Genomic DNA, 27865 nt, shown 5'->3' on the forward strand with positions numbered 1-27865 from the left:
TCGTAATGGGAGGCTCTGTCGTAAGAAGCATGTATTCGGTTTCAGACATCTGTTTGACCTTGCATGGTTTCAAAAGCATGTACAGTACCGAGCACTGCGTTCACACTCGATGCGAGGCAGACCATCTACTGAGGTGCACAGTGTCTTGCTATCGAAGCCTCACTTTGCACAGTAGGTCTGATGGCTGCCTGCTGGCCTCGAAGGCACGAGTGTAATGCTGGCTGGTTTGTGGCCAGCCACAGCTGAAGGAACTGCTCGCTGACCACAGTCAGTTCAGTTCTGACAGAATAATGTACAACTCAGTGTGGTACTTATTTTGTAAGCATCCGTGGACCAATAAACACGGAAGAGCAAAAAACGTTGTCCAAAGTACACTTTTAATTTATCGTAAATAAATGATGGTTGACTTATTAATTAGAAACACTAAGGAATTCGCCGCCGGAGCCAGGCTAATCCGATCGGGTGCGGATGCTGCCAAAATAAAAGTGGTACCTTCCTTAGGTTAGCACTGGGGATCAAATTAATGAAAAATCCCTTCCATCTCCCAAGCCGTTACTTACTGCTGGAAAACAAAAAAAAAACCCGATCCTGTGCTGGAAATGAATCATAGGCCAGCCCATCGTTCGGTAGCCAGTGTATGATTCAGCAAAGCTTTCTTTAACAAGCGCGGTCCCGAAAGTGAAAGGAGGACCGCGCTGCAAGCATTGGGATCTCTTGTCTTTATGGGGCCATGTGTTTCAAACACATGGCCCCATAAAGATAAGAAAGATTTCACGGAGTACGGAAGTCAGACAAGCCAGTCCAAATGGGACAGCTCAAAAAGCCAAACGAAAACGTCACAAACAGCTCTTTTCCAATGGCTGGCCACCGTTTAGCATAAACGGTGATGCCAGCCAATTGAATAGAGGGGCGGGGCTAAAAGCCCTTTACAGAAAATACTTAAAAACATTAAATCTCGCAAGCGAGACTGCGCAAGTGCGCTGCCCACGCCAGCCGTGACCTAAAAAGGAAGGATGACACTGGGAGGTGCAGAGCTTGAAAAAGTAGACGCCTTTGACTATTTAGGAATCAAGTTAATATCTAAATGTCATGGAAAATGCATGTTGATATAATGACCCTAATACACAAACAAGCTGTGGGCACCATACTGAAAGAACATTGTGTATCACACAGTAAGCCAGTTGCCCCAGTCCTGCAGCTTTACGATTTGAAGGCTGTGGTTAGTGCCCTTTACAGCGCAGAACTCAGGGCTTCCAAAATTTAGCAGACTTGACCAGATCTGAAAAAAAGTTTCTAATAAATCTATTCTCCCTCCTCCCCAGCACACTGATATACCCACTAAAGCTTGACATGGGGAGGAAACTGATTCTAGATGAAGCAAGAATTAGACCTATCTTGTTTTGGAGGAGCTGAGAGCCACCCTGAAACTGGCCGATTATGCTGAAACCCTGCAAGAGGTAGTCAAGCAGGATAGATTTAATAAAATAGATTTGCTCAACAATATTAAGAAACTGTTGAACTCTCTTGTTTTTAAATGTTTGTATTTCCTTTTAAAATTGTAAATGGGATCCTTAGCACTTGTGTATGGCTGGCACAGATTAGGACGATGTTATTGTATAAAGATCTTTGCACCCCTGCACTTTGGGCTTCTGATACGGATTTTACTGTATTTTCCATGATGTTCTTGCATTTTTTAAGAAAACTCTTTTATTTTTGATGGGATCTTATTTTCTTTGGTTCATATGTGTTTACAACATCCTGATCATGTACATTTTACTGTGTTTTATTGTAATGTGAACTAAACTTTTATGTGATTGTTGCTGAATAAAGTGTTACGATTAACTTAACCGCGCTGGGATTTACTTCTTATTCTTATTCCCGCTATTCAGTATCGCAGATTATCCATTTATTTCTGCACAGGTAATCGGGCCTATTTTACAAATGTATAATCAAATGTTCATTCATTATTTTTCTGGTTATTCCTCATATTGGGTTAACTGGCCTTTCTGGGTCTTCCACGTGCAATTGGACAAATGACAAAACATTTTAAATAATTCAAATTTATAAAGAAATCACTGAACAAACTAACAGTTAGTGGATAGTTAATGTGAGGTGTGGAAACAAAAATGCACTCATTAATGCCTTTAAAGCTTTCATTCATGGATCCCTGCTAATAAATCTATTGCTTGGGGAAGAAGCCAAATCTTGGCTATGCATGGGTTAAAACAGGATCTTTGTAGAAACAAGATCGAGCAGTCCTATTTCCCCTCTTATTTTCTCTAACCATTGACTCATTTGGGTAAAAATAAGGGAATAGTATTAGATCCATGGTTTTAATTAGGAATCATGACAATATGCTGGTGACGTGTTACTTTGTTCTTCGTGTTTGAAGGAGTATATTCTAGTTATTCATCAGTGTTTGTTTAAGAGCCAGGTGGTCTTTTATTTTGCATATTAACAATGATGCACATGACAGACTTCAGAGAGTTCAAAATTCTAGTATATTGGAATTAATGTAGCCCAATTACCTGACATTGTAAGTGCAGTTGGGTTATGTCTAGAAGGGGCATTGCCAATGAAGTTTTAGTAGGAATTTTTCAAAGATGTGTGCCCTGTGTAAATCATGGTGTCACTTAAAATATGTAAAGTAAAATCCTGGGCTTGATTTGCAGACATAGCCGTGGGACACACACTCTTGGCACCGGTGTTTTGCCCAGTGGTGATTGCCTTTTTTTCATTGCTTAATTTGTGCCAGTGGTCAGCACTGGCTCTTATGGCAGTCGGCCACTTGGGACGCTGTTTGCTACTTTTGAAATTAGCACAACAGTTATTTAATATGCATTTAAAATGACAAATACCTGCTGCCTGATCCATTTCTATAGTTTTAGTGGCCTGGAATAGTCTGTACTGTCACACTTTTAGGAATGAGATGGTTAGTTGTGCTGGTACAGTCATTAGCAGCGCTGGCAGGGGCAATGGGCAATGCAAACTGATTTGGCCTGCTGACGAGGGCCTTGCCATTTGGTTTTTTACAAAGTAAGCATTTCTTTTTTTACAGAGGTGCCCCTCCGTGTACCTGCTCCCCTTCCCACCCTGACCACTGGCATTTTGCCACCTCCAACTCCAGCACTGTTTAATTAGGTGCTGCAGTGCAGGTGGAGAAAAGTTAATCGGCAAATAAAAAAAAGCCAGCACTAAGTCCATGTACTGCTGTGCTTCACACAGCATGCCGCCTGTCCAGTAATTGGGTGCCTCTCAGTAAGTTTTAAGTTAGTGCCTTCAGACGTGTAACTGACTAACCGGCACATACACCCAAATCAAGCCAAAACCAATTAGTTTGCTAATGCCTTTTATCTGTATCAGATGAATGAATAACAAGGATTTGGTTGTGACTAACTAGAATTGAAAATGTTTCAGTTCTACAAATATGAGACTGTTAATGAAACGTCAGTATGGTCTGTTTAAGGCGTGCAGCCTTCGGAGTGCCTCGGGCATTAGTGCCAATATCGGCAACACTCCCCATCCCTCCCACAGCAATATCCTGGAGAAATAATCAGACAAGACACATTATTTGTGGAGAAAATTGCTGCAGGTTTATTTGCATAACAAATATGCCAACATGGTGGGTTATTTTACGGGCAATCCCCGGACAGGCAGCCCCTCACGGCCTGCCCACCCGATGAGCCAAATGACATCGTGGCTCTAGCCAACCGGTGTTGCAAGATTTGGGGGAGGGGATAGCCCATCCCTCCGGTGGACCACCAGCCATTTACTCACGCCCCCCAGAAAGAGGGCGGAGTGTTGCAGGCAACCCCCGGTTTCTCAGGTCCACAACCGCCCTTAGGACCTACGGGGCACCGTCGCTCCTCCAGGGTCCAACGCGAGGACCTCCCTGGGGATATTTGGCCTTTGCACTCTTGTGGTGCTCATGCAGAGGGTACCCCTCTGTACCTTACAGCCTCTGGATCGCCCTGTATCTCCGCCACAACACTGGGTGTGGCCACCGTCACCCCTGGGCCCCCCACCAATGTAGGCATTTTTACCTACATCCTGCTGATTCCCAGGCCTCTCCCAGGTACAAGGTCCCTGCTCCCTCTGGACAGGTGAACCCCCTCTTAATCAAAACACCCTGTGGACTTGGCATGCTAAAACCCATGCCTGATAAAGCTAAACCTCCTCTGTTCAGTGAATTTACACATGGCACTGTTAACTCTCCGGCGCGAGGATTCCTGGCCTCCCCTGACCGGGCTCATCGCCATACTAAACGAGGGGTTATCCCTGACCCCTACAGCTCATATGCCCCCCAATTAGTTGCTCATCTTACGCATGGAGGACTTCAATTCTTACAGCAGTGCCTTCCTACCCAGGAAAGTCAACTCATGCCTCCCCAGTATATGTCCCACTGTTAGGAGGGGAGACACAACACCCGGTCTGTGCCGCAGCTATCTTCAGCAAGCTGTTACAGCGCAAGCTTAGGCCCCCAACCAAATTAACTCAGTGGTGGAAACAACCCATGCCTCCGATTCCTGCATTCCGCCCCTCGTGCCACCCTCAAGACGCACGAAAGGCCATACACAGACCTTTGATCCTGGCAAAATAAAGCAATGCTGGGTTGCTCAACACCCTTTATTGAGCACTGCACCCTTCTATACAACTACTCCCGTTTGCACACAATTTATCCAATAACACTGCACCACATCAACTCAGGTGCCTCACGGGGCTGCCTGTGGTATACTCGAAATCCACCTGGACACAATACCCATAACCTGTCTTCCGGCCACTCCCCAAGTGGCTACGGATGGATGTACCTTTAAAACGTCTTGCAGGTGGGACAATTCCCATCGCCCCACCTGCAGGATGCGCTCCGCAGGCAAGCCTGCCCCGAACGCTGAGTTTGCTGCCCCTGCAGAAAGAGTGACTGCCAAAGCGCCTGTCAGGACCTGCATTGCCTGACATAAATAATCATGCCTTCAATACCTGTTCACTGCGTGCCTTACATCTGGGGTTGTCGAAGCCCTTGTTTACCCACGAACCTGGTGAATCCCTAAATTCGGAGGTACAAACTGATACCCGTGTACCGCACTAGCAGTAGAAAATTACCTGCTCCTTCAACTTTGAATACACGGTGAGTCCTATTAACAGTCGGCATGGAAGCGCCGAACCATTCTTTCTCCTCCACCCTGGAGTCGCAGCACACCCATGTATAGAGTGACCATGCATGATTGCCCATAGCTAACTTCAGAGCTCAAGCCTCTCCTGGCACTGTACCCTTCCGCTTGTGTATGCAAGAGAGCACTCTAAGTACAGTTACCTGCCTTCGCTTGAGGAATGGACATGCCAACTTTCTTAAGACATTGTACCCTTCAGTGCTTTAATACCTTGTTTCCCCCCAACTAAGAGACAGCGCAACCCTGTTAGCTGTCAGCTTCCTCAACCGGCCTGTCTTAATGGCTATGGCAAGGAATGTTGTACACTGAAGCAACCTGTAACCTGTCCCCGGGTCCAGCGAGCAACTGCTTTACCGAGGTGGACCAGACCTTTGCACAACCCATTTTGAATGCTCAACCCTGGCGAACACCAGATGGTGTCAACTCAGGTTTGAGGGAATGTTCGTATAGTGCCCACTATTGCAGTCACTGCCCCTACTTGAGGTGACAACTTTCACCGCCCCCCAGGCTTACTACTGTAGTCCTGACCCAGGTAAACCTACCTGCTGACCAACTGTGGCCCTTGGTGCGTAAACCGGCAATAGCCCTAGTTCGCTTTGTTATCCCCGGACATGCTAGCCATCCACTGCAAGTAACCTCGTAACTTGAAACAAGCAGAGCCCAGCCATGAGCCCAGCAGAACATGCATTAAACCCCCAACTACACTTTTGAGGTATGTAAACCAGCCCCAGACTCTGCTTCTCCTTGCTCCAGGTGTAGGACCCTGATCTGGAGGTACAACCGCAACCCCTGAAACTCTATGATATCAGCTGACAGGAGTTGCGACTCAATTTGTTACATGTGGTTGCCCAGGCCTGTATAAAGTAAAATGTACTCCTTGCCTACGGAGTCTCGGTGAACTTAAGGTTGGGGGGCGGAACACATCTGTCTTCGGAGTACCCGAATCACAAAATGGTTCTTCAGATCTGACTCTTCCATTGAAGATGAGCCTGTGGCTCTTAACCAAGGAGCATGTATGTAAGTGCCAAACATGCCGCGTATTTGAGCGTGCCGTCACTTGACCCTGTGTAAAAGCAGTCCCCACCGGTGGTGCAATAGTCCTACAGCTTCCAACTTTTTAAAGCAAGGACTGACCCACACCAGCAGTGCCTAAACCCTCCCGAATCACTTTTTTTTTTTTTTTGCACTGTCGAGTTTAGCCTAGGTGATAGTTCCCTTGAAGTCTAGTATGGGTCCTGCTACATCCTTAAAGAAATGCCTACTCTCTAGAAGGAAAGACTGCGCAAAGCTGGCTGCTACCAATGTTTCCCACGCTTTCCTATCCTGAGCTCAGCAAGGGATCACTTGCTCTATAATTCCCTATTCCATGCCTGGCATCCCTTTATGCCCCGCTTAAACAAGCGATAATGGCTCCCTCTGCCATCCTGACCCGAAAGCCACCTCCAACCCGCAGAGACAAGCTGAGGTGTGGAAACCTTCCCCAACTCAGCTGAAACATTGCGACACATCTGAAAAAACAAGCCAGCCAACAGACCAACACCTGTCCCTGGGGGTCATGCAGCCTCTTCTTGCCCTGAGTAATAACCAGGTAAGATTATGGCTGGTATCAAAGAACCCAAACCTCGTCGCACGCATGCAACGCTTGACAAGCATGCCGGACATGACCCGGCTTCAAGGTTGGGACACTAGTCAAGGGAAGTGGAGGTGAGGCATGACAGGAGTCACTTCTGTCCTATGTCCATCTATTCCATGGCCCTGCCCATGGATGTTTAACTGTTTAGGAGGAAAAGACATGACCCCTGTGTCTAATATTTAAAATAAGCCTCTACCAGAAACATCACCGATCTGCATAGTGCAATAGTTGTCTCTCCAAGAACTGCCGAGCATAACCAGGCGGTAAGATGTACCAGGGGGATGATGGGAAATTATCCTAGGAACACAAAACTGGGGCAGGCACTAAGCTGAGAGCCCTGTGTCTGTGGTACAACAGGGAACTTATCCTTATGTATCCCCAACGCAGGGAAAGTACTGCTGGTAAAATAACAGCCCAGCCACTAACCCTGACACTTGACCCACCAGGTGCCCGGGCTCACGGCAGGAGGCCAATCCCAGCTGCACCGCACACTGCTCCAGCCATGCTAGCCAAGCCCCTGAAACATCACCTACACCCTAACAGTTGAGCGGGTGTGGCGATTCAGTCTGGTCCAGGCCCCCCAAGGCTACAGTAATGTCTTGGGCAGCAGCTGGAGTGGCTACTTGCGAGTTACCCGGCACTTACTTTTATTTAGAAATTAATGCCATAATAAAACCTATGAGGTAAGTACAAAGGAGGAAAGATAATCCCTACTTATCCTCCCTCTTGTGTGATGAAGTCAGATGCTGGAGTGTCATCAACACTGGACACCTCTCAATACCTTTAGTACTTCACACATGTCCCCATGCAGCCCCGCCGGGTACCCCTTAAAACAATTGAGTAACTATTGTCTTGTGCGAGCTGTGTGTAAGAGAGAAAGAAATGTGTGGATGCACAACATTTAACCAAAGTGCACCCTCATAAATCCCTAGCTTAAAAAAAAGTGACATATAGCCACTGAGAATTGAAATCTCTATACAGCCTGAACGAAAACAGCTTGGATGTTAAGGAAGGCAGGTGAATTGTACCCACAATGGACAATTAAGAGAATTTTCTGGAGGTGGAAATGCCAGCCTATTTCACCAGCATAATGTTACCATGCCTTGTAAACTAGCTCATATAAGGAAGAAGGTACCATGACAGGTGGTGCACAACATGCCCCAACCTCAAGTATTTTAAAATTCGAAAACTTACGCTATTTACATTAGCTGTGAATCCGCACATGGTAAGGATATCCACAATGACCACCAGAAAACGCATGTTGAGCTGGTGGCGGATTTAATGAATTAAGGAACAAAAGGCTGGGTAAAGCAATGGACAATGAAATCTTTGTCACTTGAGAGGCATAATACTGTTCATGAATACCCCATACTTCTTACAATTCATATATTTGTCAAGCTTCCCTTTCATAACATTTTTGATGTCATCACTATCAAGTAACTTAAGTGTGACTTTTTTAAACTGCCCAAATAACTTTAGTCTTTCTGTGCACTTTGTCGCAATAGCCAGTGCAAAGCTGCAGCATACATTTTGGCCCCTGACTGGACCAATAAAAACCCCTGCATTTTTATCAGTAGCTTGTATACGCTATGCGGTAGCTCTGCCTTTCAGGACCACAACGCGTCTCCCTAAATATATTTTGATATGCCGCTAGCAGGCAGGTGACCGATGAACATTCAACAGACTTCCATTGCACGATCATCAGTGCCTTCAAAGCTTCCATTGTTAGGAAAAATCTTCCTTTTTTTGTTGTTTCTGTTTCCTTCATTACATCCAGATATATGGTATAACATGTAACTTCATACCTAGAACCAGTCATGTCAATGGACGTTGGTTGCATACGATAATTAAGTAGCACTCCGGATAGGCCCCCGGCTCGACCGTTCAACCCTGCATGCACACTCCACGGACCGCCAGACCGAGGCATGCCCCAAAGATGATTAGCAGCAAAGAAAGGCCCCAAAGGCCCTCCCTGCCACAGAACCTCGCTGCGCACGTCGACCGCTACTTTCTCCTGGGTTCAGCCACCAGTGCATTCTTCTCAACAGCAGCAAATCTGTTTAAGAGGTCCTTCACCAAAGGGGTATGAGACATTGTGGACCTGTCTTTGGCTACAGCCCTCAGCCTGGAGATTTTCGACTTCTATTTCAGAGTCTAAGTTCGAATGTAGAAATCTTCTCCACTGTTTCGAACCAAGCATATCGGAATACAATACGCCCTCCTCGGCTACCTCACGAAGCCTTGCCAATCTAAACTTTACCTTCTCAGACCATTTTTCTCAAGAATGACTTTACGTCTGAAGGTAAGCGCTGACCTGGCTCAATCCACTTCTTGTATCTGAAATGAGCTCCATCGGGGTCAGGCTTAACTGTCGACTTTGATCCGGTTTTGCACTAGTTGTCTGCAGTTGGTGCTTTGGTTTTTTATGTGCAAGTTTTCACTAAAAACTTTCAAAATTCATAACTCCGAATCAACTGATTGGAGTTTTGTCATTTTGGTGGCAAATAATTTATTAAAATGTATTCTATTTCTCTAAAGCAGTTTGGTATTTTTCTTGTGTTGTGTTTTCACTTTATTACTGTTTGTGTGCTGCATAAATACTTTACACTTTGCCTCTAAGTTAACCCTGGCTGATTTTTGTGCCACCCTACCCAGAGATAAGCACAGGTTAATTTAGTGACATTTTGTTGATCACTCTGCAAATCTCTGTGCTTCTCATTTAGAGAAGATCAGAAGTGCAAAAAAATTGTTACATTTGTGTTAGCGAATTACTACAAATTAACCATGCGTATCCGACTTATAGGCTCATTCAGATTCCTACTTCAATCCCGATTACATTAGTGAAAACCCCTACATCAACGTTCACATTTTGCCAGGACAAACCAGGTGAAATGGAAAAGTTCCCTAAAAAAAAAGGCAAAACATGTGGAGATCAATGTGCACACCCCCAACTTCACATCACTATCATACTGATGCAGTGACACCACACATGACACAACCGAACCCTGGGTATCAGCAATTTCTGGCACAGTATTACAACATGATTTTATTGTGGCAATCAAAGTAAACCACTAAAAGTAATATAATATTACTGTATTCGGTATTGTGATAATATCACATTAGCAAATTGCAAAATTTGGTAATCGGCATAGCAAGTTGCACCTTTGCAATACTCAAAATATTGCTGTTTTTGCAGTTTCACTATAATTTCTTCTCTACTACTCTTTCTTTCTCATTTTGCTTTTCTCCTACCACCTAATTTCCACCTCTTGCTCTCTGTCCATTCCTTTTCTTTCATGTCACTATCTTGTACTCAAGACTGCGTTCCCTTCATTTCATACTCACATCTCGATTTTTCTTTCATTTGTGTTGATCCCATTTTTCCAAACCTATTGCCAAATACCTCCCTTTCTTTCCCTCCCTTTGATTTCTGTTCGCTCTCGTCAATTTTGGATTACTACCCACCCAGTGCTTAATTTGAGCTGGTGGTTTCCAGTGTGTGGCACTGGCACTTAAATGTCAAAATCGGTGCTTATAATGGTCTGCCACATGGTGGCGCTGTTTATTTAATTTAGAGACAAGCACAACTACAGCTGTTTGTCAATTCAATATACCTTAAACATGAATAATACCTGCCCCCACATTTCTAGCTCCTTGCAACCTACCTAACATGCCTTGTCCACTTCCATACATATACTTTCTCTATTTCTTTCCTCCTCTCATCTCATCTCACCTCACATGACGTCACACTGACTCTCCAACATCGCACTGTTTCCTGTTTAAAAGGAAGATACCTTGCTTTTCTAATGAAAGTGTGCACCCTTTATTTAAACATGATATGTACTTTAGAAATTTCTAAAAAAAACAAAAACGGTAGGCATTCAAAAAAGAATCTCATTAAAAGTATTTATGAGAAGTAATGAGATTAAATCATTGGGGCAGCATGCACATGAAAAGGGGAACATTTTGTATTCAACAAGTTAACATTTCTTTGTGGACAATAATGGAGATGATTTAAGAAAATAAAAAATTCATGCAGTGCAGTTTTTTCTTCATATCTTTCTCTGCCATTTTGACTGAATTGCTCATTTTGGTGCTGGCTAAGAATTGTTTGCTAATGGGTTGTACCTGTCTGTAATCACACAATGGATGTAATTACCAGTGGTTTACAGGGGTTTAGATTGACACAAGTTTATTATCCATCACTTGTATATCCAATCAATTTCCAGGTCCCTCAATGTAAACTTAGTTGGATACACTGACCCTAGATGTTTAAGCTTGAAGTGCCTTAGAGACCAAAGTTGCATCTCACCGAGGTCCAGTTGGGAGGATGCACGACTAAGATTGCTTCAAACCACCTTCAGATGGGACTTGGTCTAGCACTTTGTGATTTGCCTAGTTCTTTTGGATGCTGATCCTCTATCCCGGAGATTGCTGGAGCTGCTAGTGACTTTCCATCATGCAACATTGCCATGTCCCAGAATGATCATACTACTGAATATCTATGTTATGAATATCGTGAAACAAGAACATTATGGACAAAATATTGAAGACCAAAGTATCAAAAAGTAAGTAGATATAGAGCAACTATAGATTAACTATTCCTAACTCCACTTCTACTTATCTTGAATGTATATTTAGCTGCAAGGCACATATATGTGCAGTTAGGTAGAGAAAATCTATGCCAACTTAACTTTCAATATTTTGGCTTCAATAATTTGTCCTCGATATTCTTGTACCACGATCTTCCATCTTCAATATTGAGGAAGCACACTCCCTAGTTAGGGGACTTGAAACACGAATGATTCCTTCTGCTCACACATGAACAGGCAGCTTGGAACATTCACAACTCCAGTGAGCAATGCAGTGACTTATTACCAGATGTTTCTTTTCTCAATTCATTGTGTGCAACATACATCGCCACCCAGTTCATAAGTGTCTTCTCCAAATGGGAGCTTATTTGTTCTCTGTATCATTTACATCATCTGTATATGTAGTTTTGCAAAGGATGTCCTTAATAAGAATTTTTGTAAATTTATTTTTCTAACTATTTTGAATTTTACTCACATCTCCTGCAAACCCCATCATGGAGGACACATTAAAAGGCAGTGAGATAGATCAAAGTATTGAACATCTTCTGAGGTGATGCTTTAACAGATTGAACCCCAGCATGATTCACTCATCCTTTTGACTTTATTTTCCACAATGTGCACTACTGAGCTATGTTATATACAAACTAGGGCCAGATGGACAAAACAGTCGGGTCCAAGTGCAGTATTTTCCGTTGTGCTGAGGCCAGCCTTCCCATTTGTTGTGTGAGGAATGCCATTAAACCCATACTCCCCAATTGTGGTGAGAGTTGTGCTCTGATCCCTCTCAGTTCAAAGGAACTGTTGATAAAAAGTCAAACACCACCCATCTCATTAATATTAATAGGGTAGGAATTTGTTTAAGACCCATTACAAAAAGTTGCAAAGTCGTGGACGGAAGCCTGTAGGGGACATCAGTCCTCCCTCCCACTATATGCAGGGTGTTGACATTGCAACCCCCAAGGTAGCAATGCCACCACATTGCGAATGTGAATACTTGGATGGAGGCCTGCCCCCCCATGCTGGCCTGTATTCCAGCATTTGCCTGCTGATTCCTGCTCATCAATATCAATAAAGTGTATGGATTTTGACTTTTTGTGAACACTATCCTGACTTTGCAAGGAATTTGAGAAACCCCCGCATAGCAAAGGGTAGGTTGTTCACAGCGAAATGCAAAACATTAGTTACCAGCATCTTTGTGTACATGCAAACTCGACATGGGCCCTATATGTATTTTTTGTACATTTCAGTAGCGATTTGCAAAGTTTTTCAGTCGCAATTGACTTAAAACATTTTGCAAATGAAGTTGTAGTGCAAACATTTTTATCGAAATTTGCGCTCTGTCTTGTGTGCATTTGCACTACTTTACAGTGACTTTACGAATGCAAATTCTTATGTACATAATGCGCGCGGTATCTATATTCTAGTCCCAACTTGAAGATCATTTAGCAGTAGTGCTACAAATAATGTGCACGGTAATGCAACTACAAATTTTATGTACCCCAGTGAATTTTCCAACTTTTTCTAAATGATGGTGTTTGTTTTTTTAGCTTCTAAAACTTTGTCATTCTATATTCAACAAAATAGAGATTTGTTATGGTGCCCTGATTTCTGCTTTTATTTTTGGATCAGCAAACCCGAATACCATCTGACTTTCTTAATCGCAAGCACTTTAAACGAGTGAAATGCTAAAACTTGCAAATTTAAGAATGACATTTTGCAAAACATCTTTGAAATTAACAGAAATCATTGTATGCATGTGAGAGAAATGTCTGAGGCGGCCATTCAAGGAAACAAACATTAGTGATTCTTTCAGTGACTGATCTGTTTGCAGAACATAGTTTAGGTAAAAGCATTTTTAAATAATTCCTAAGAGATAACAAATGCGTGTTCAGAAACTTAACTGAACCCTACCATTGGAAAAAGAAATCATTTCAGGGAATTGTAAATGACTTCTGCACAGAAAAATCAGCAAGCTAATGTGTAGCTGGCCAGGGAGCAACAAAAAGTAATAGAAAATAGATCAGAAATGTATCACTGCTGGTTCTTTTGCGCACAAATATTTATTTTTAAATGTATATGCACAGAATAAACTCCAGCCTTTCATTGAGGATTAGAGTGTTAATAACGTGTTTACAACAAGAATGTACTTGTTGGTACCGAGAAACTGAACTTCAAACTTTGGAACAGAGTTCAACTGTTGCTCCTTAAGGACCTATAACAATAGGTAGTTCAGTTTTTCATTGTGCCTAGAAAAACTAGTTAAATCCGCCAGCTTACTGGCCAGTTTCGGTTCCCTACCTTGCCCTAGAGGGTTGAGACATATTGAACCCACCGCGCCCCTCATTTAAACTGGAATGCGAAATCCAGTGGTAGTACCCCAAAGTCGCAAAACAGGAAGGACTAGCGAACAAAAAGCTATTGCCCGTTTTTCTGCACTTGTGTGCACACTGCTTCCATGAGGCGTCTGCTGGTGCTAACTACTCACAGAGGATGTGTGAGATGATGCAATATAACCACATCATTTGTAATCTGCAACAACGGCAGCAGTGTGGCAATCAGGTAACTGTACATTTGTGTCATTAATACAAGAGCCTAAATATTGGCCCTAGGCCCACATGCTAACGTATATGATGACATGGACACTGCTTGTATGGTCACTCAACTGTTCCCGATCATGTGCGCCTGGCTCCTTTAATTGGCAAGGTCACCTGATTGGGGACATTTGTGTTGGATGTGTGTAGAGTGGGTGTTAGTGCAGCCTCATGGGAGGGGCTGCTTCATGACAGCAAGACACTACAAAGCGGTACAAAAGGGGGTGGTGATGGACGGAGCATCAGAACCAATCAAACACTCACACCAAGTCAACAGATCTGGGTCCAATCTTACACCACCTTACTACATTTCTCCCCCCCTTTTTTTTAGTGAAAAGAAGAAAGAAAGGGAAAAAACACATATACCTAATGGCTTGATGTTCAATCGATCTGGTCTTCTTAAAATCCTTACAGATTTCTTATATTTAATACTTTTTTAATTAGATCAATTTTGCCCTTGGTATGACACTTTTCCTTCACCCTTGTTGGTCTTATTCTGCATTTTTTCTTAACCCTTTCCGTGCTCATGACGGAACCACTCCGTCATGAGCCACGGGTGCGCTGTGCTCATGACGGAGTGGTTCCGTCATGCTGCGGCCGTTGGCGGCCGCTCTGCCCACGCGGCGCTAATTCCCCGCCTGTGCGGGCGATTAGCGCAGTGGGCGGAGACGTGACGGAACCACTCCGTCATGAGCACAGCTCACCCGTGGTTCGTGACGGAGTGGTTCCGTCACAAGCACAGCGCCACCGCACCTGCCCCCAAACCCCCCAGCACCGCGGCGGAATTCCTGCCGCGGCGAAGGGGTTAAAGAAGAAAGCAAACCATGTCTAGTTCTAGCTTGTTTTCTTGTAGCCGCATTAGAGGAGGAGTGTCTTGAGGCTGTAGCAGTCCATGAACAGAGCCGTTCGCGCTGACCCCATGTGTGACCTTGGACTAAGTTACATCCCAGGTTAGCCACCACACATTTTGGGAAGAATATCACTGGCGTCTCCAGTTAGGAGATTGCAACCAGGGATGGTTTCATGCCATTAAAAGACTGCTGGCAAAATAATTCTACGTCTGGAGAATACCGGTGCACATCAGCAGGTAATTCCAAAGCTAATGCGTGCACAATCCAAACTTTTGAATTCTTTAAAACAAACTGAAAAGTAGTATGACAGACAAAGCTATCCGCAGTATTTATGTTGGCAATTAAATTAAATTGGAATTATATAGTGCTTACTACCCCAAAAAGGTGTTTATGCGCTTGATCTTTTTTGCTCCCTAGAAAACTAAAATGTTAATAACCAATGTTATTATCATTTTAGTTTTGCATTTCTTGGTGCGGGTTGGGGCTAGACAGGCAGAGCAGGGGCCAGGAGCAGGAGTGGTTGCTCAACTCTAAAGGGCGCATAACTGTTTGGCCGACCATAACAGCCAATGCGCACTTTGCATGTTCTGCACTCATGCTACATTACAGCCTGGGTGCAGAACATGCCCAGGTCCCCCTTCCCCATCTGAGCGCCCATCCACGGCGCTCAGACCAATCGCAACACTGCACTGCGGTGTTGTGATTGGCTAGGGGAGTCAGGAGCCTAAGTGCTTCCTGCATTTGAGGAGTGAGAGGTGGTACGAGGTGACCGAGAGGTGGCGGCTGGCCTGAAGGTAAGTGATTTTTTGCTATTTTTTTAAATGTACTACCCTCCTCTTCCCCCCACCACCTTCGGTAAATAGCGTCCGCCACTGCCTTTATTGTGCTTTGAACTTAAAAGTCTATATATTTGGAGGAGCGAACACTACAACCTCAGTAGAGGTGGTGGAATCCGTAAGGCAACAACCTTGGAGTCAGGTCATTCTATGACTTGACCCGCATCCCATGCAGCTGTCTGATAACTAAAAGTAACGCCGATCTGGAGCTTTCTTTATACACCTGGGGAAAAAATGAGGAAAGAAATTAAATGGACCATTTTTTCTAAAGTAATCTATATTAACGGGCAATCATTTCATACCATAAATTTGCTTCGCAGTGTAACTATTAAACAAGTCTTTCAATTACGACATATGTCAGCCATTGGAACGGGGAACAACCTTTACAACGCAACTTTTACAACGCACTACCATTACAACGCATTTTTTACAACGCATAATCCATTACAACGCATGATATTACAACGCATGACACTAGAACGCATTTTTAAAAACTACCTTTACAACGCATTCCATTACAACGCATACTACCATTACAACGCATACCATTACAACGCATAATATTACACTATACTATCCAACACTTACCCTACTGATGCATCCCCTGGAGTTAGATTAGTAATTTTTACCCCTATACTATCCAACACTTACCCTACTGATGCACCCCCTGGAGTTAGAATAGTAATTTTTACCCCTATACTATCCAACACTTACCCTACTGATGCACCCCCTGGAGTTAGAATAGTAATTTTTACCCCTATACTATCCAACACTTACCCTACTGATGCACCCCCTGGAGTTAGAATAGTAATTTTTACCCCTATACTATCCAACACTTTCCCTACTGATGCACCCCCTGGAGTTAGAATAGTAATTTTTACCCCTATACTATCCAACACTTACCCTACTGATGCACCCCCTGGAGTTAGAATAGTAATTTTTACCCCTATACTATCCAACACTTACCCTACTGATGCACCCCCTGGAGTTAGAATAGTAATTTTTACCCCTATACTATCCAACACTTACCCTACTGATGCACCCCCTGGAGTTAGAATAGTAATTTTTACCCCTATACTATCCAACACTTACCCTACTGATGCACCCCCTGGAGTTAGAATAGTAATTTTTACCCCTATACTATCCAACACTTACCCTACTGATGCACCCCCTGGAGTTAGAATTGTAATTTTTACCCCTACACTATCCAACACTTACCCTACTGTTGCACCCCCTGGAGTTAGAATAGTAATTTTTACCCCTACACTATCCAACACTTACCCTACTGTTGCACCCCCTGGAGTTAGAATAGTAATTTTTACCCCTATACTATCTAATACTTACCTTAAATGTAATTTAATATTATGCGTTGTAATGGTATGCGTTGTAAAGGTAGTATGCGTTGTAATGGTAGTGCGTTGTAAAGGTATTTTTTAAAAATGCGTTGTAGTGTCATGCGTTGTAATGTCATGCGTTGTAATGGATTATGCGTTGTAAAAAATGCGTTGTAAGTGCATGCGTTGTAATAGTGTGCGTTGTAACATCATACATCCCATTGGAACACAGTCTCACAGTGGCCTGGTTACCAGCATATCAAATACTACAAATAGTTCATTAGATAGTGAGAGTGAAGAAATGGAGAACAACTTTGGAAACTATCAGGCACATGCATCAAAGGAAAAACCGGTCGCAAACGGGCAGATTCTCAGAATCTGCCCCTTTGCGACCGGTATTTTTGCATTTGGGATGCATCATCCCAAATGCAAAAATCGCAATTTAAGGAATCTCTAAATTGAGATTACTTAAATTGCGATTGCATTTAGGGAATCCCAAATTGAGATTCCTTAAATGCAATGCATTAAAGTAAAAGAATTAGCGATTTCGTTAATAGGGGGAGAAAATTACCATGAAGTTAAACTTCATGGTAATTTGCAAAAACTTTGAAAAATGCACTTTTGTGCATTTTTCAAAGTTCTATGATGCGCACACACATGCCCTTAGGGCATGTGTGTGTGCAACATATGTGCTCAGATCAATTTCAGGGGTGCAATAGGGTGTCATTTTGACACCCTTGCACCCTTGAAATTGCATGAGCAATTTGCGAGTACCTACTGGTACTCGCAAATTGCTCATGCAATCTCCAATTCATTCCTATGGGCCTGGAGGCCTATAGGAATGAATGGGACGGCTTTCCTTAATTGCGACTCGCAATTTGCGAGTCGCAATTAAGGAATGTGTAGGAATCGCTATTTTTATAGCGATTCCTACATGCATAGGCTTTTGCAATTCCTTAATTGCGATTCCTTAATAATCGCAATTAAGGAATCGCAAAAGCCTACGTTGATGCATGTGCCAGTTTGTGGGGAAAGTGCTACATCTTTTACGTAGTGAATATCTCAGATTCCATTTAAGAAAATATGTCTGAGCCAATGGTAGACTACTTAACTCTGAAATGAGCAGCCCAAGCACTTGCTTGGGGGCAACATAGTAACACAGAGGCAATTAGAACAACACAAGTAAGTTATAAACATACATAGGATGCCACAATGGCTTTCTAGAGTACAAAGAGATTCTGTGGGTAAGCTTACATTTTGCAAGGACAGAAGGTGACAGCAACTCCTATAGTAAGCAATCTAGAATGGGAACATTAAAGTAATTTGAAGAGGGTGCCAGTTTGGGAGTCTGGAAGCACAGGGTGGTAAGTAGATGTAATGTCCTGCCATTACAGCCATCCGGTAAGCAAGTTATACATGGTCCTGTGGCCCACCCTTCTGCGGTTACGCTCAGAGGAAGTACAGGGGCAATAACTGAGAAATCTGGGAGTTAAGAGAAATCAGGGGACATGAAGAGAAAACAGATTTTTACCCCTTGTTTTATATCTTCAGGCAAATGCTGACCTACTAGACTGAGGAAAACGGCTGTTGATATTGAAATCATTATGAGGTATGAGGGGAAAATAGTATCTGTCATTTAATATTAGTAGCATTTATCCCCGCTAAAATAGTACATAATAAGAAATAATTCCATTGCAAAAGCTATACTTCTTAAAACCAAATAACTGAAATGTGTACTTGGGCTATCTCAGGCTATTAACACAGATACATAGGGGAACTGTGAATATAGGACGGTATGTGAAATAATGAGAATATTGGTAAATATGATATCAATGACCACCATGTTACACATGCTCACATTCGCAAACTTGTGTCATTGCTGTTGGATTTATCCGAGAGGACATCTACATCAACCCCAAGTCAAAGATATGTGGTCAGATAGGCCCCTCGACTGAATCCCAAGCCTACCGATTGACAGGTCACAGGTGGGGTTATACTTAGCCCAAAGACAAGTGCGCACCCAAGCAAAGCCCTGATCGATCCCATAGATAGATAGTCACACCACAAACAGGCCCTAGGAGATTGGCCCCAATAAAGTACGTTTGGGCAAAGGTCCACGTTCCCAAAATACCACAACAGTTAGATTCCACATGTAGTTACGAACACTCAGCCAATCAGGACACGACATGCACACCACGCAAGGTGATCACGCACTCAGCACATCGGACAACTGGACACGCACACACTGGCCCACACTAGCTCTCCTCGAGGTTGAGAGCTGTCTGTGTCCTCCTTATCTGATGTATTTTCTTGTTATTTATAACTATGATGCTTTTCAAAGAATGTCAAAGTGTTTTATTGTACCCACAAAATGTATATATGTGCAGCCAAAACATCTGTAATTTGATATTGTCTTCAGATGCACCTCTGTTGATCCTCTCCTGGTCGCTGCGCTTAATTAAACCAACCTGTTCCCGTTTTGCCAAACACTTCTTTTCATTTATTTAAGGTAAAATCATATTCGAGCAACACCAGCAAACAGTAGCAAGTCGCAGCAAACTCCCTGTGAATCTGGCACAAAGACATAAATTCAACTTGGAAAATTTCGGAAAGATTACTTTTGTGTATTTTCCTTCATGAAATTTCAGCCCTCAAATGGGGTGTAAAGTAAATATTTGCCCAGCCGCCTTTTTGTTAACACTGTTTTTTTATATGCGCACAATATACACCTTCTGCCCCATGGCACTCCTAAAATTATTAAACTTTCTTATCCCTGCTAGAAAAATAAACAAACATAAAAGGAACACACTAAAACACTACATTTTATATGCAACAGATTCATATGTATTGTACAATAGTATGAACACTTTGTTACAAACATTTAATCAGAACGCCTTTGAGGGGCAGAGTTCACAGAAATTGAAACAATGTTAGTCAACTGTCATTTAAACAATATTCAGAAAAGATTAAAAATTCAATCTATGTATTTCACCAATATGTCCCACAAAAACATCATTAAAAAAATTTGCAATTTAATGATAACAGTACATCATTCATAGCCAATATTGGTGGCAGATTCTATTAAAGCAAATTAACTATAAAAACTAAAATAGAATAGGGTGGTGTTGGACTTGGCTCATTTTGCAAGGTCATCCCTGAACTTTTTGCCTTCCTCCTATATTTTTTCTGACCTGTTGTTGGCTGTTTTATGACTCTGGGCACTTTACCACTGCTGATCAGTGCTAAAGTGCATATGCTCTCCCTATTGTAAATTATTGTACAAATTAGTGATTCCATGATTGGTTGGTTTGGTTTACCTGTCAGACCCTAGTACAGTGCACCAGGAGTGCCCAGGGCTTGTAAATCCAAATGCTGCTGGTGGGCTTGCAGCACTGGTTGTGCCACCCACAGAAGCAGCCTGTAAAAATGTGTCTAAGGTCTGCCATTGCAGAGCCTGCGTGCAGTCTGGTACTGTCATGCTGACTGGGCAAGTGCACCCACTTGCCAGTCCCTAAACCTTCCCTTTTCTTCATATCAGACACCCCTATGGTAGGCCCAAGGGCAGGGTGCATTGTAAGGATAAGGTAGGAAATGCCCTGGTGTGTGTGGCATGTTCTAATAGTGAATTACAGCCATTTTCGTTTTTAACTATTGAAAGGTTACCTGTTCTCCATAGGCCAGAATGGGCAGTTTGGTTATTACATCTTATAATCCTAACTGACTCAGGGAACATGGTAGAAATTCGAATTTAGTATGCCTGAACTCAGAATGATAAAATACATCTTTTACTGAAGTTGGTATTAACATTCTGTGTTTGAAAATGCCACTTTTAGAAAGTAGGTATTTTCTTGTCTAACCATTCAAACCTGCCTCTGCTAGGTTGTGTATTCCTTGTCTGGAGTTTGAGTGACAGGGCTGGGGAATTCCAGGAGACAGGGTGAGTCCGCCCAGTGGTGAATAGAGAGATCTGCATCTAGATGGGAGGGAGGAGTTGCACCTGGGACCTGAATAGGACAGTGCCTGCCCCCCACAGTGATGTCTCTGCCCTGCACTGTGAAAGGAGAGAAGGAATCATGTCAACAAAGTGCTCCAGGGCTGTACTTGCCTTCCACAATGCTGGCTCCACCTCCTGTGGGGCGTCTAATGTTTCTGCCCTGCACTGTGAAAGGAAAGGAGAAGTCTGGTAAACAGAGTGCTCTGGAACTGGGTTGGACTGGGCAAAGGCCCCTTTGCCTTCAGAAGACAAAGGATTTCTAGGTATAAATATTGGGACCCTGATCCCAAGAATTTAGATCACTTTGGGAAAACAAGAAGAACCTCTGCTGAGGGAGGAACCAGAAGAAGCTGAGGAGGAAACTATCCCTGAACCTGGGGGATTGGCCTGCAGTGGTTGCCTTACTGCCAAAGAGAGGAGAAAGGAACTTTGTGTGTACTTTTGCTCAACTTGTGAAGGATCTCCAAGGGCTTGGAAAAGAGCTTGCCTCCTGCTGAAGTCTCAGGAACAACAGACTTCACCCCCCAGCTCCCCAGAGTTCTTTGGAAGTGCCTGCTGCTGTTGTTGGGCCTTCTGAGGGACTGCGTGTTGGAAGGAGCTGGAAGTGCGACTCAAGAAGGAGAAGCGTGCCGCTGTCGGAGCTGTTGTTGTCGCATCTCGTAAAGTGTGTCGCCGCTGCAGCATCGCATCGAGCGGAAGCCACTCGCATCATCCAGGAAGTGTCTCGCAACGCCGAAGAAGTGTGTCTCCATCGCAGCCATCGTAGCTGACGCATGGCACCGCATCAAGAGAAAAGTTTTGCATCGAGGAAGAAGCGTGTCGCCATCGCAGCCATCGTAGTTGTCCCATTGCACCGCATCAAGAAAAGCGCCTCGCATCCACGAAGAAGCGTGCCGCCGTCGGAGCTGTTGTCGTCGCATCACGAAAAGAGGTGTCGCCGCTGCAGCATCGCATCGAGCGGAAGCATCTCGCAAACGTCGGAGAAGAGTGCCGCTGCCAAGGCTGCTGTCGTTGCATCGCGTAAAGTGTGTCACTGCTGCAGCTGAAGCGTCGAGTCTTCTCTCAACATCGGAGAAGCGTGCCGCATCTGGAAGATCTTCACGTCTTTATTTCTTTGCACCAAAAACTTAATCGCATCAACATCGTTGCAACACTTCTGTTGCCCTGCGTGTTGCATCTAAAAGGTACATTGACTTAAAGTGTCACATTTAAGAACTTAAGAGAACTATGCAAAATCCTACCATTTAAGTAACAGTATTGTGTGTTTTTGTCATTTAATGGTCTTGTGGTAAATCTATATAAAGAATACTTAGTTTTGATATAAAACCTGTGTGGTGTCCATCTGGAGTGTTGTCACTTGGTTACTGTATGTGTTCACAAATGCTTTCCACACTGCCTCTGAGATAAGCCTGTCTGCTCGTGCCAAGCTACCAAGGGGGTGAGCAGGGGTTATTTAAGGAGTATACCCCCCTACCCTGACTAGAGGAGAGGGTCCCTATTTGTCACAAGTGCATACCTGTGCCAACTAGAGACCCCCAAGTCTAACAGGTGGTAATTGAGGAGAGGGATCCATGCACTCATAGCAATTAATGCTTAATTTGCTACGTTTTGGCACCTGTTTTGGAGTGATCACGTTCTTTGTTCATGATTGCACAGGTTTGCACATAAGCTTTTTTCCAATAGATTCTACAGGATTATCTACTCATTATTTAAGATGCGGAGCAGTGGTTAATATGTAAAAAACAAGAAGTGCGGGCTCTCGTCAGGAGGCAGCTTATTTACAAGACCATGACACATCATGGTGCTACAAGCAATTTTGCTGCATCAAGCTGTGTCATTGTCTAAGTGCAGGAATTTGCTATATTTACAAGAATACATCTCATTCCTGTGCTCACCCCTGCACCGGCGCCGAAACAGCAGCCGTGCGCCAGAACAGACATCCTTGCACCATTGTGCAAGTGTGCCAGCATTACAGGGATGATTGTTGTTTTGCAGGAACGGGCAACTTCCTGCAGAAAAACAATAATTAATGGTGCTTTGCTCCTTCTATGTGTGCTGCAAAATGCAAAATGCTGCACACATAGAAAGAGCAAAAAACTAGGAGAAATAAAAGTATTTCTACCCATTGCCCCATCCTTATGACTCACCTGGGAAGGTGTACGTTTTGGCGCTGCCTTAGATTTACGATTCGTGGTAAATCTTGGGCCGTGTCAAGAAGCCATGGGTGTTGCTGAAAACGCCCACAGCAACATTCATTGCACGCTCCTTTAATGCAGAAAACCGCATCAAAGTGAACGATATGTACAAGGCTGCGTTACTGATACCGAAACCCAAACCTTCTGTTTGGCAGGTCACAGGTGGGGTTACACTTATCCCAAAGACAAACTCACACCCAAGGAAAGCCCTGATTGATTCCACAGATAGGTAGTCACACCACAATCAGGCCCCAGAACATTGGCCCCAAGAAAACACGTTTGGCCAAAGGTGCAAGTTCCCAAAATACTACAAAAGTTAGATTCCACATGTAGTTAGGAACACACAGCCAATCAGAACACGACATGCTCACCACACCGGACATCTGAACACACACACACTGGCCCACACTAGCTCTCCTCGAGGTTGAGAGCTGTCTGTGTCCCCCTTATCTAATGTATTTTCTTGTTATTTATGATTATCATGCTTTTCAAAGAATGTCAGTGTTTTATTGTACCCACAAAATGTATATATGTGCAGCCAAAACGTCTGTAATTTGAGATTGTCTTCAGACACACCTCTTTTGAAACTTTCCCAGTCATCGCGTTTAATTAAACTAACCTGTTCCTGTTTTGCCAAACACCTCTTTTCATTTACTTAAGGTAAAATCATATTCGAGCAACACCAGCAAACAGTAGCAAGTCGCAGCAAACTCTCCGTGAATCTGGCACAAAGGCAGAATTTTAAATTCTGGAAAGGTTACCTTCGTGTATTTGCCTTCATGAAATTCCAGCCTTCAAATGGGGTGTAAAGTAAATATTTGTCCAGCTGCCTCTTTGTTAACATTCAGTGTTTTTTGATGGCTTCGCCCCAATACGCACAATATACACTTTCTGCACCATGGCTCTATTAAAATTATTAAAATTTCGTATCCCTGCTAGAAAAATGAACAAACATAGAACGAACACACTAAAACACTACATTATATATGGAATCAAGCAACAGATTCATAATTATTATATAATAGTATAAAAACCTTGTTACAAACCTTTAATCAGAACGCATTTGAGGGACAGAGGTCAGAGAAACTGAAACAATGTTAGTCACCTGCCATATAAATAATATTAAGAAAAGATAAAAAATGCAATCTATACATTTCACCAATATGTTCTAGAAAAACACCATAAAAAAATATGCAATTTAATGACAGAGGTCACAACGTTTTTGATAACAGTACATCATTTATAAGCAATATCGGTTGCAGATTCTATTAAAGCAAATTAACTATAACAAGCATTAAAAATTCAACAGATCTCACCTTTGATTAAGTTAAAGCCATTTGCTTTGCTAATGGTATTGTATAGCAAAGCAAATGGCTTTAACTTAATAAAAGGCGATACCTATTGCATTTTCAATGCTTGTTTTCCTCTGTCCTGCCTGATTAGTTTATAGTCGGAGAGAAAAGCCAGTAAACTGTCGGGGAGGGCTGCTGGATGCTTATGGCCCAAAATAGCCTGCAGCTGTCAAGTGGGGGAAGAAAATGCAAGAGACTAGACCGCTAATCGCATGGTAGAGATGGCGGTCAGGACAGTCCTTCGATGTTGGGGAGCCGAAGACAGGTCCCTCGCACAAACGGCACATGATGTTGTGGAACAGGGATTGCTTCAGAGAGAGAGAAATAAAGTGATCTGAGTGCAATACTTGAAACTGTGTGCAAAGTTATTAAAAGGCACCAGTAAGAACAGTACAATAAATACAAATGGCAGAGCGCCGCTTGCTGCTAATGTCGAGCTTCAGTAAGTAGTTTTTTGACAGCTCAAACGTGCAAAGTCCTGTAGTACAGATTAAAATTGGAGATAACACCAAATTAAATTATTAATATAGAACTGAAGCTCTACCTGAAGGAACACTTAAGAAAGAATTAGCATTCATTGAAGGAAACAGTATTTTCAAGAACTGTTCAACTGGATTCAAATCTGGTCTCTGCAGGCAAACCATCTTGATTGCAACAAGGGGCGAAATTAAATCTACCGCTGATTCAAAAGGAAATGCAGCACTTCTGCTATAAGATCTCTCAACTGACGCTGATATTTTTGATCACCCTGCCCTCATACAGAAGTTCAGGAACTGACACAGAATTACATCCGTCCTTGTTGAGAGATCTCTCACACTATGATTTCCTCCCTTTTGCTCTGCACAGTTCCCCTCTACGGCCAGTGTGCCTCAAGTTTTCTCCATTTCCCCACTTCACTTCAAAATGTGCCTCAGCCTCTCCCTGCCCTCACTTCCTCATCCAACTATGCCAACGAGTCAATAATTCAAAAGTTTAAAAATACATCAGATGTCGACTCCTATGCCAATGCCTTTAGCGACTGACAACAGGATGCTAAACTATAAATGCACAAGCTACATTTTTTAAAACTCAGGTTAATGAACCAGCTCCTAAATCAACTGCCCATCAGATCTATGGTCATCCCCAAGCACCCCAATGCAAGAAAAGTGCTCAGGATGAACTTCATAACCTTCCTTATAGAATACAAACATCAAGTTAGCAGAGGAACTTTCTACATAGTGATTTCTACATCAAACATCTGCCACTATCACCTTACACCTTTCCCGTCTCGACTATTCAACAATGTATGCCACCATGCAGACCTTGACAAAGGAATCGGCATCCTTATACCCAGGAAAGAGCCCTTTGTCCTCGGGTATCTCAGCCACCGCCTCGCTATCACTACCAACCGACTCCATACTCCTCGCTTGCACTGCACCGGGCGCCGCCATCTTCCGTCGCGAGACTCTCGCGAGAGTTGATCAGCATTAGGGTAACATTTCGCTGGGGCGGGCTGAGAAAGAGGTAAGGACCAGGGTTATCATCACTGACGTCCTGCACTGATAGCTTGAAAGACTATCCACGATGCGTCACTATTGAGTCCTGCCATCATCAGGGATGTCACTACCGACCCAGTGTGTACACTTATTTTTTTCAATTAAGCCTCATTGTGGGCATAATAGAATCAGAGTGCGTAATGAAAAATAAAAATAAACTTGTTTGAGTTTTTAGACAAAACCTGGTTCCCCAAATCGTCTTTATTGAATGATTGGAAAACGCTCCCAATCCAAGATGGCAGCCGCGCATTGTACATACAGCAGGCGTACAACAGCGGCAATATCCAGCGACAAACAGTAAACTTACACTGGACAGCCTACCCGTCTTAATTTGACTCGACAGCTGTGAAAAGACAAGTGCTCGCCATGACGTTTTTCGTTCATACACTTTTCTCTTTTACAGCCGTCCTAGTTGGACTGGCTCGCCTGACTTCCTTTAGTGCTAAAAGGTTTCTTATCTTTATGGGGCCATGTGTTTGGCCCCATAAAGATAACAAACCTTTTACGCCAGCAGTAAGTCAGGGCAGCCAGTCCAACCGGGACGGCTCTAAAAGAGAAAAGTGTACGTCACTGGAAGCTCTTTTCCAATGGCTGGCCACCGTTTACCATAAACGGTGACGCCAGCCAATGGAAAAGAGGGGCGGGGTTTAAACCCCGCTAGTGAAAGCTACCCTAAATCATTAAATCTAGCTAGCGAGACCTCGCATGTCTGCGCAGCCTTCGCCAGGCAAGACCTAAAAACTAAAAAAGAGTAGGGTGGTATTTGAGGGGAGGGATCCACGCACTCATAGCAATTAATGCTCAATTTGCTACGTTTTTGCACCTGTTAAGGAGTAATCAAGTTCATTGTTCATGATTACACAGGTTTACACAGAAGCTTTTCATTCCCATTAGATTTGACAGGATTATCTACTCGTTATCTAAGATGCAGAGCAGTGCCTAATTTTTAAAAAACAGAAGTGCGGGGGCTCTTGCAAGGAGGCAGCTTCAACCAGCCCATTTCTCCGGTTAGCGCTGCCTAATACAGAACCAACAAACCCTAAAGTGGGGAAGGTATGTGGCGTAGTGGCCAGAGCACACGGCTTCGGAGCTGGGGCGCTAGGTTTGAGTGTCAGCGTTGGCTCAATAACATGTGATTCTGGGCGAATAACTTAATCTCCCTGTGCCCACCAAAAAATAATGTGTCCTTAATTGGTGCTCAAGGGACGGTGTTGATGGTCAAGGGACTGTGCTGAGCACCGGAAACCACCGGCTCAAATTAAGCACCAATGCAGAGGAATGTGATTTTTCTGTTCTTCACTTTACTAACAGGAAACAGTGCACTAAGGCGCAGATTTACAAGAAGGCGTCACAGCGTGACATGGCAAGTCCTTTGGCTGCGCCACGCTGCGGCATCTTCAGAGCACAGGAATGCAACATATTTACAATGATATGTCGTATTCCCGTGCTCTCCCCTGCGCTGGCGCACAAACAGCTGCCATGTGCTGGCGCAGGCACCCTTGCACCAAGTTGCAAGTATGCCTGCATCATGGGGAGATTGTTTTTGTGCAGGAAGGGGCATCTTCCTGCAAAAAAACAATCACTTCAGGCATTTCCCTCCTTCAATGTGTTCTGTAAAATGCAGCACGTATTGAAAGAGGAAATAACCAGAAGCATTTCTCCTCGTTGCGCCTTGCTACACCACCCCTTGGGTGGCGTAGCATACTGATGCATTTCCAGGTTTACGAATCCTCGTAAATCTGGAAATGTGTCTTGTTCCATGGGTGTTGTGTGGGAACACCCAC

At 43.5% G+C, this 27865-nt stretch overlaps 1 protein-coding gene across 2 annotated transcripts in view; it reads left to right on the forward strand.

The window, feature by feature from the left end:
- The window catches only part of LOC146862126 (prostaglandin reductase 1-like), a 291511-nt gene that overhangs the window by 18811 nt on the left and 244835 nt on the right, over positions 1-27865 (forward strand). Inside the window, exon 2 of one of the 2 annotated variants that reach the window (XM_085641315.1) lies at positions 18557-18614. The exons of the other annotated variant lie outside the window; for it this stretch is intronic. Coding sequence (XP_085497441.1) covers positions 18610-18614 — 5 coding nt within the window. The 5' untranslated portion in view covers positions 18557-18609. The remainder of the gene's footprint in view (positions 1-18556; positions 18615-27865) is intronic. 2 annotated transcript variants of the gene reach the window in all.

This window comes from Triturus cristatus, chromosome 2_2 (assembly GCF_964204655.1).
Source record: "Triturus cristatus chromosome 2_2, aTriCri1.1, whole genome shotgun sequence".
Lineage (NCBI taxonomy): Eukaryota > Metazoa > Chordata > Amphibia > Caudata > Salamandridae > Triturus > Triturus cristatus.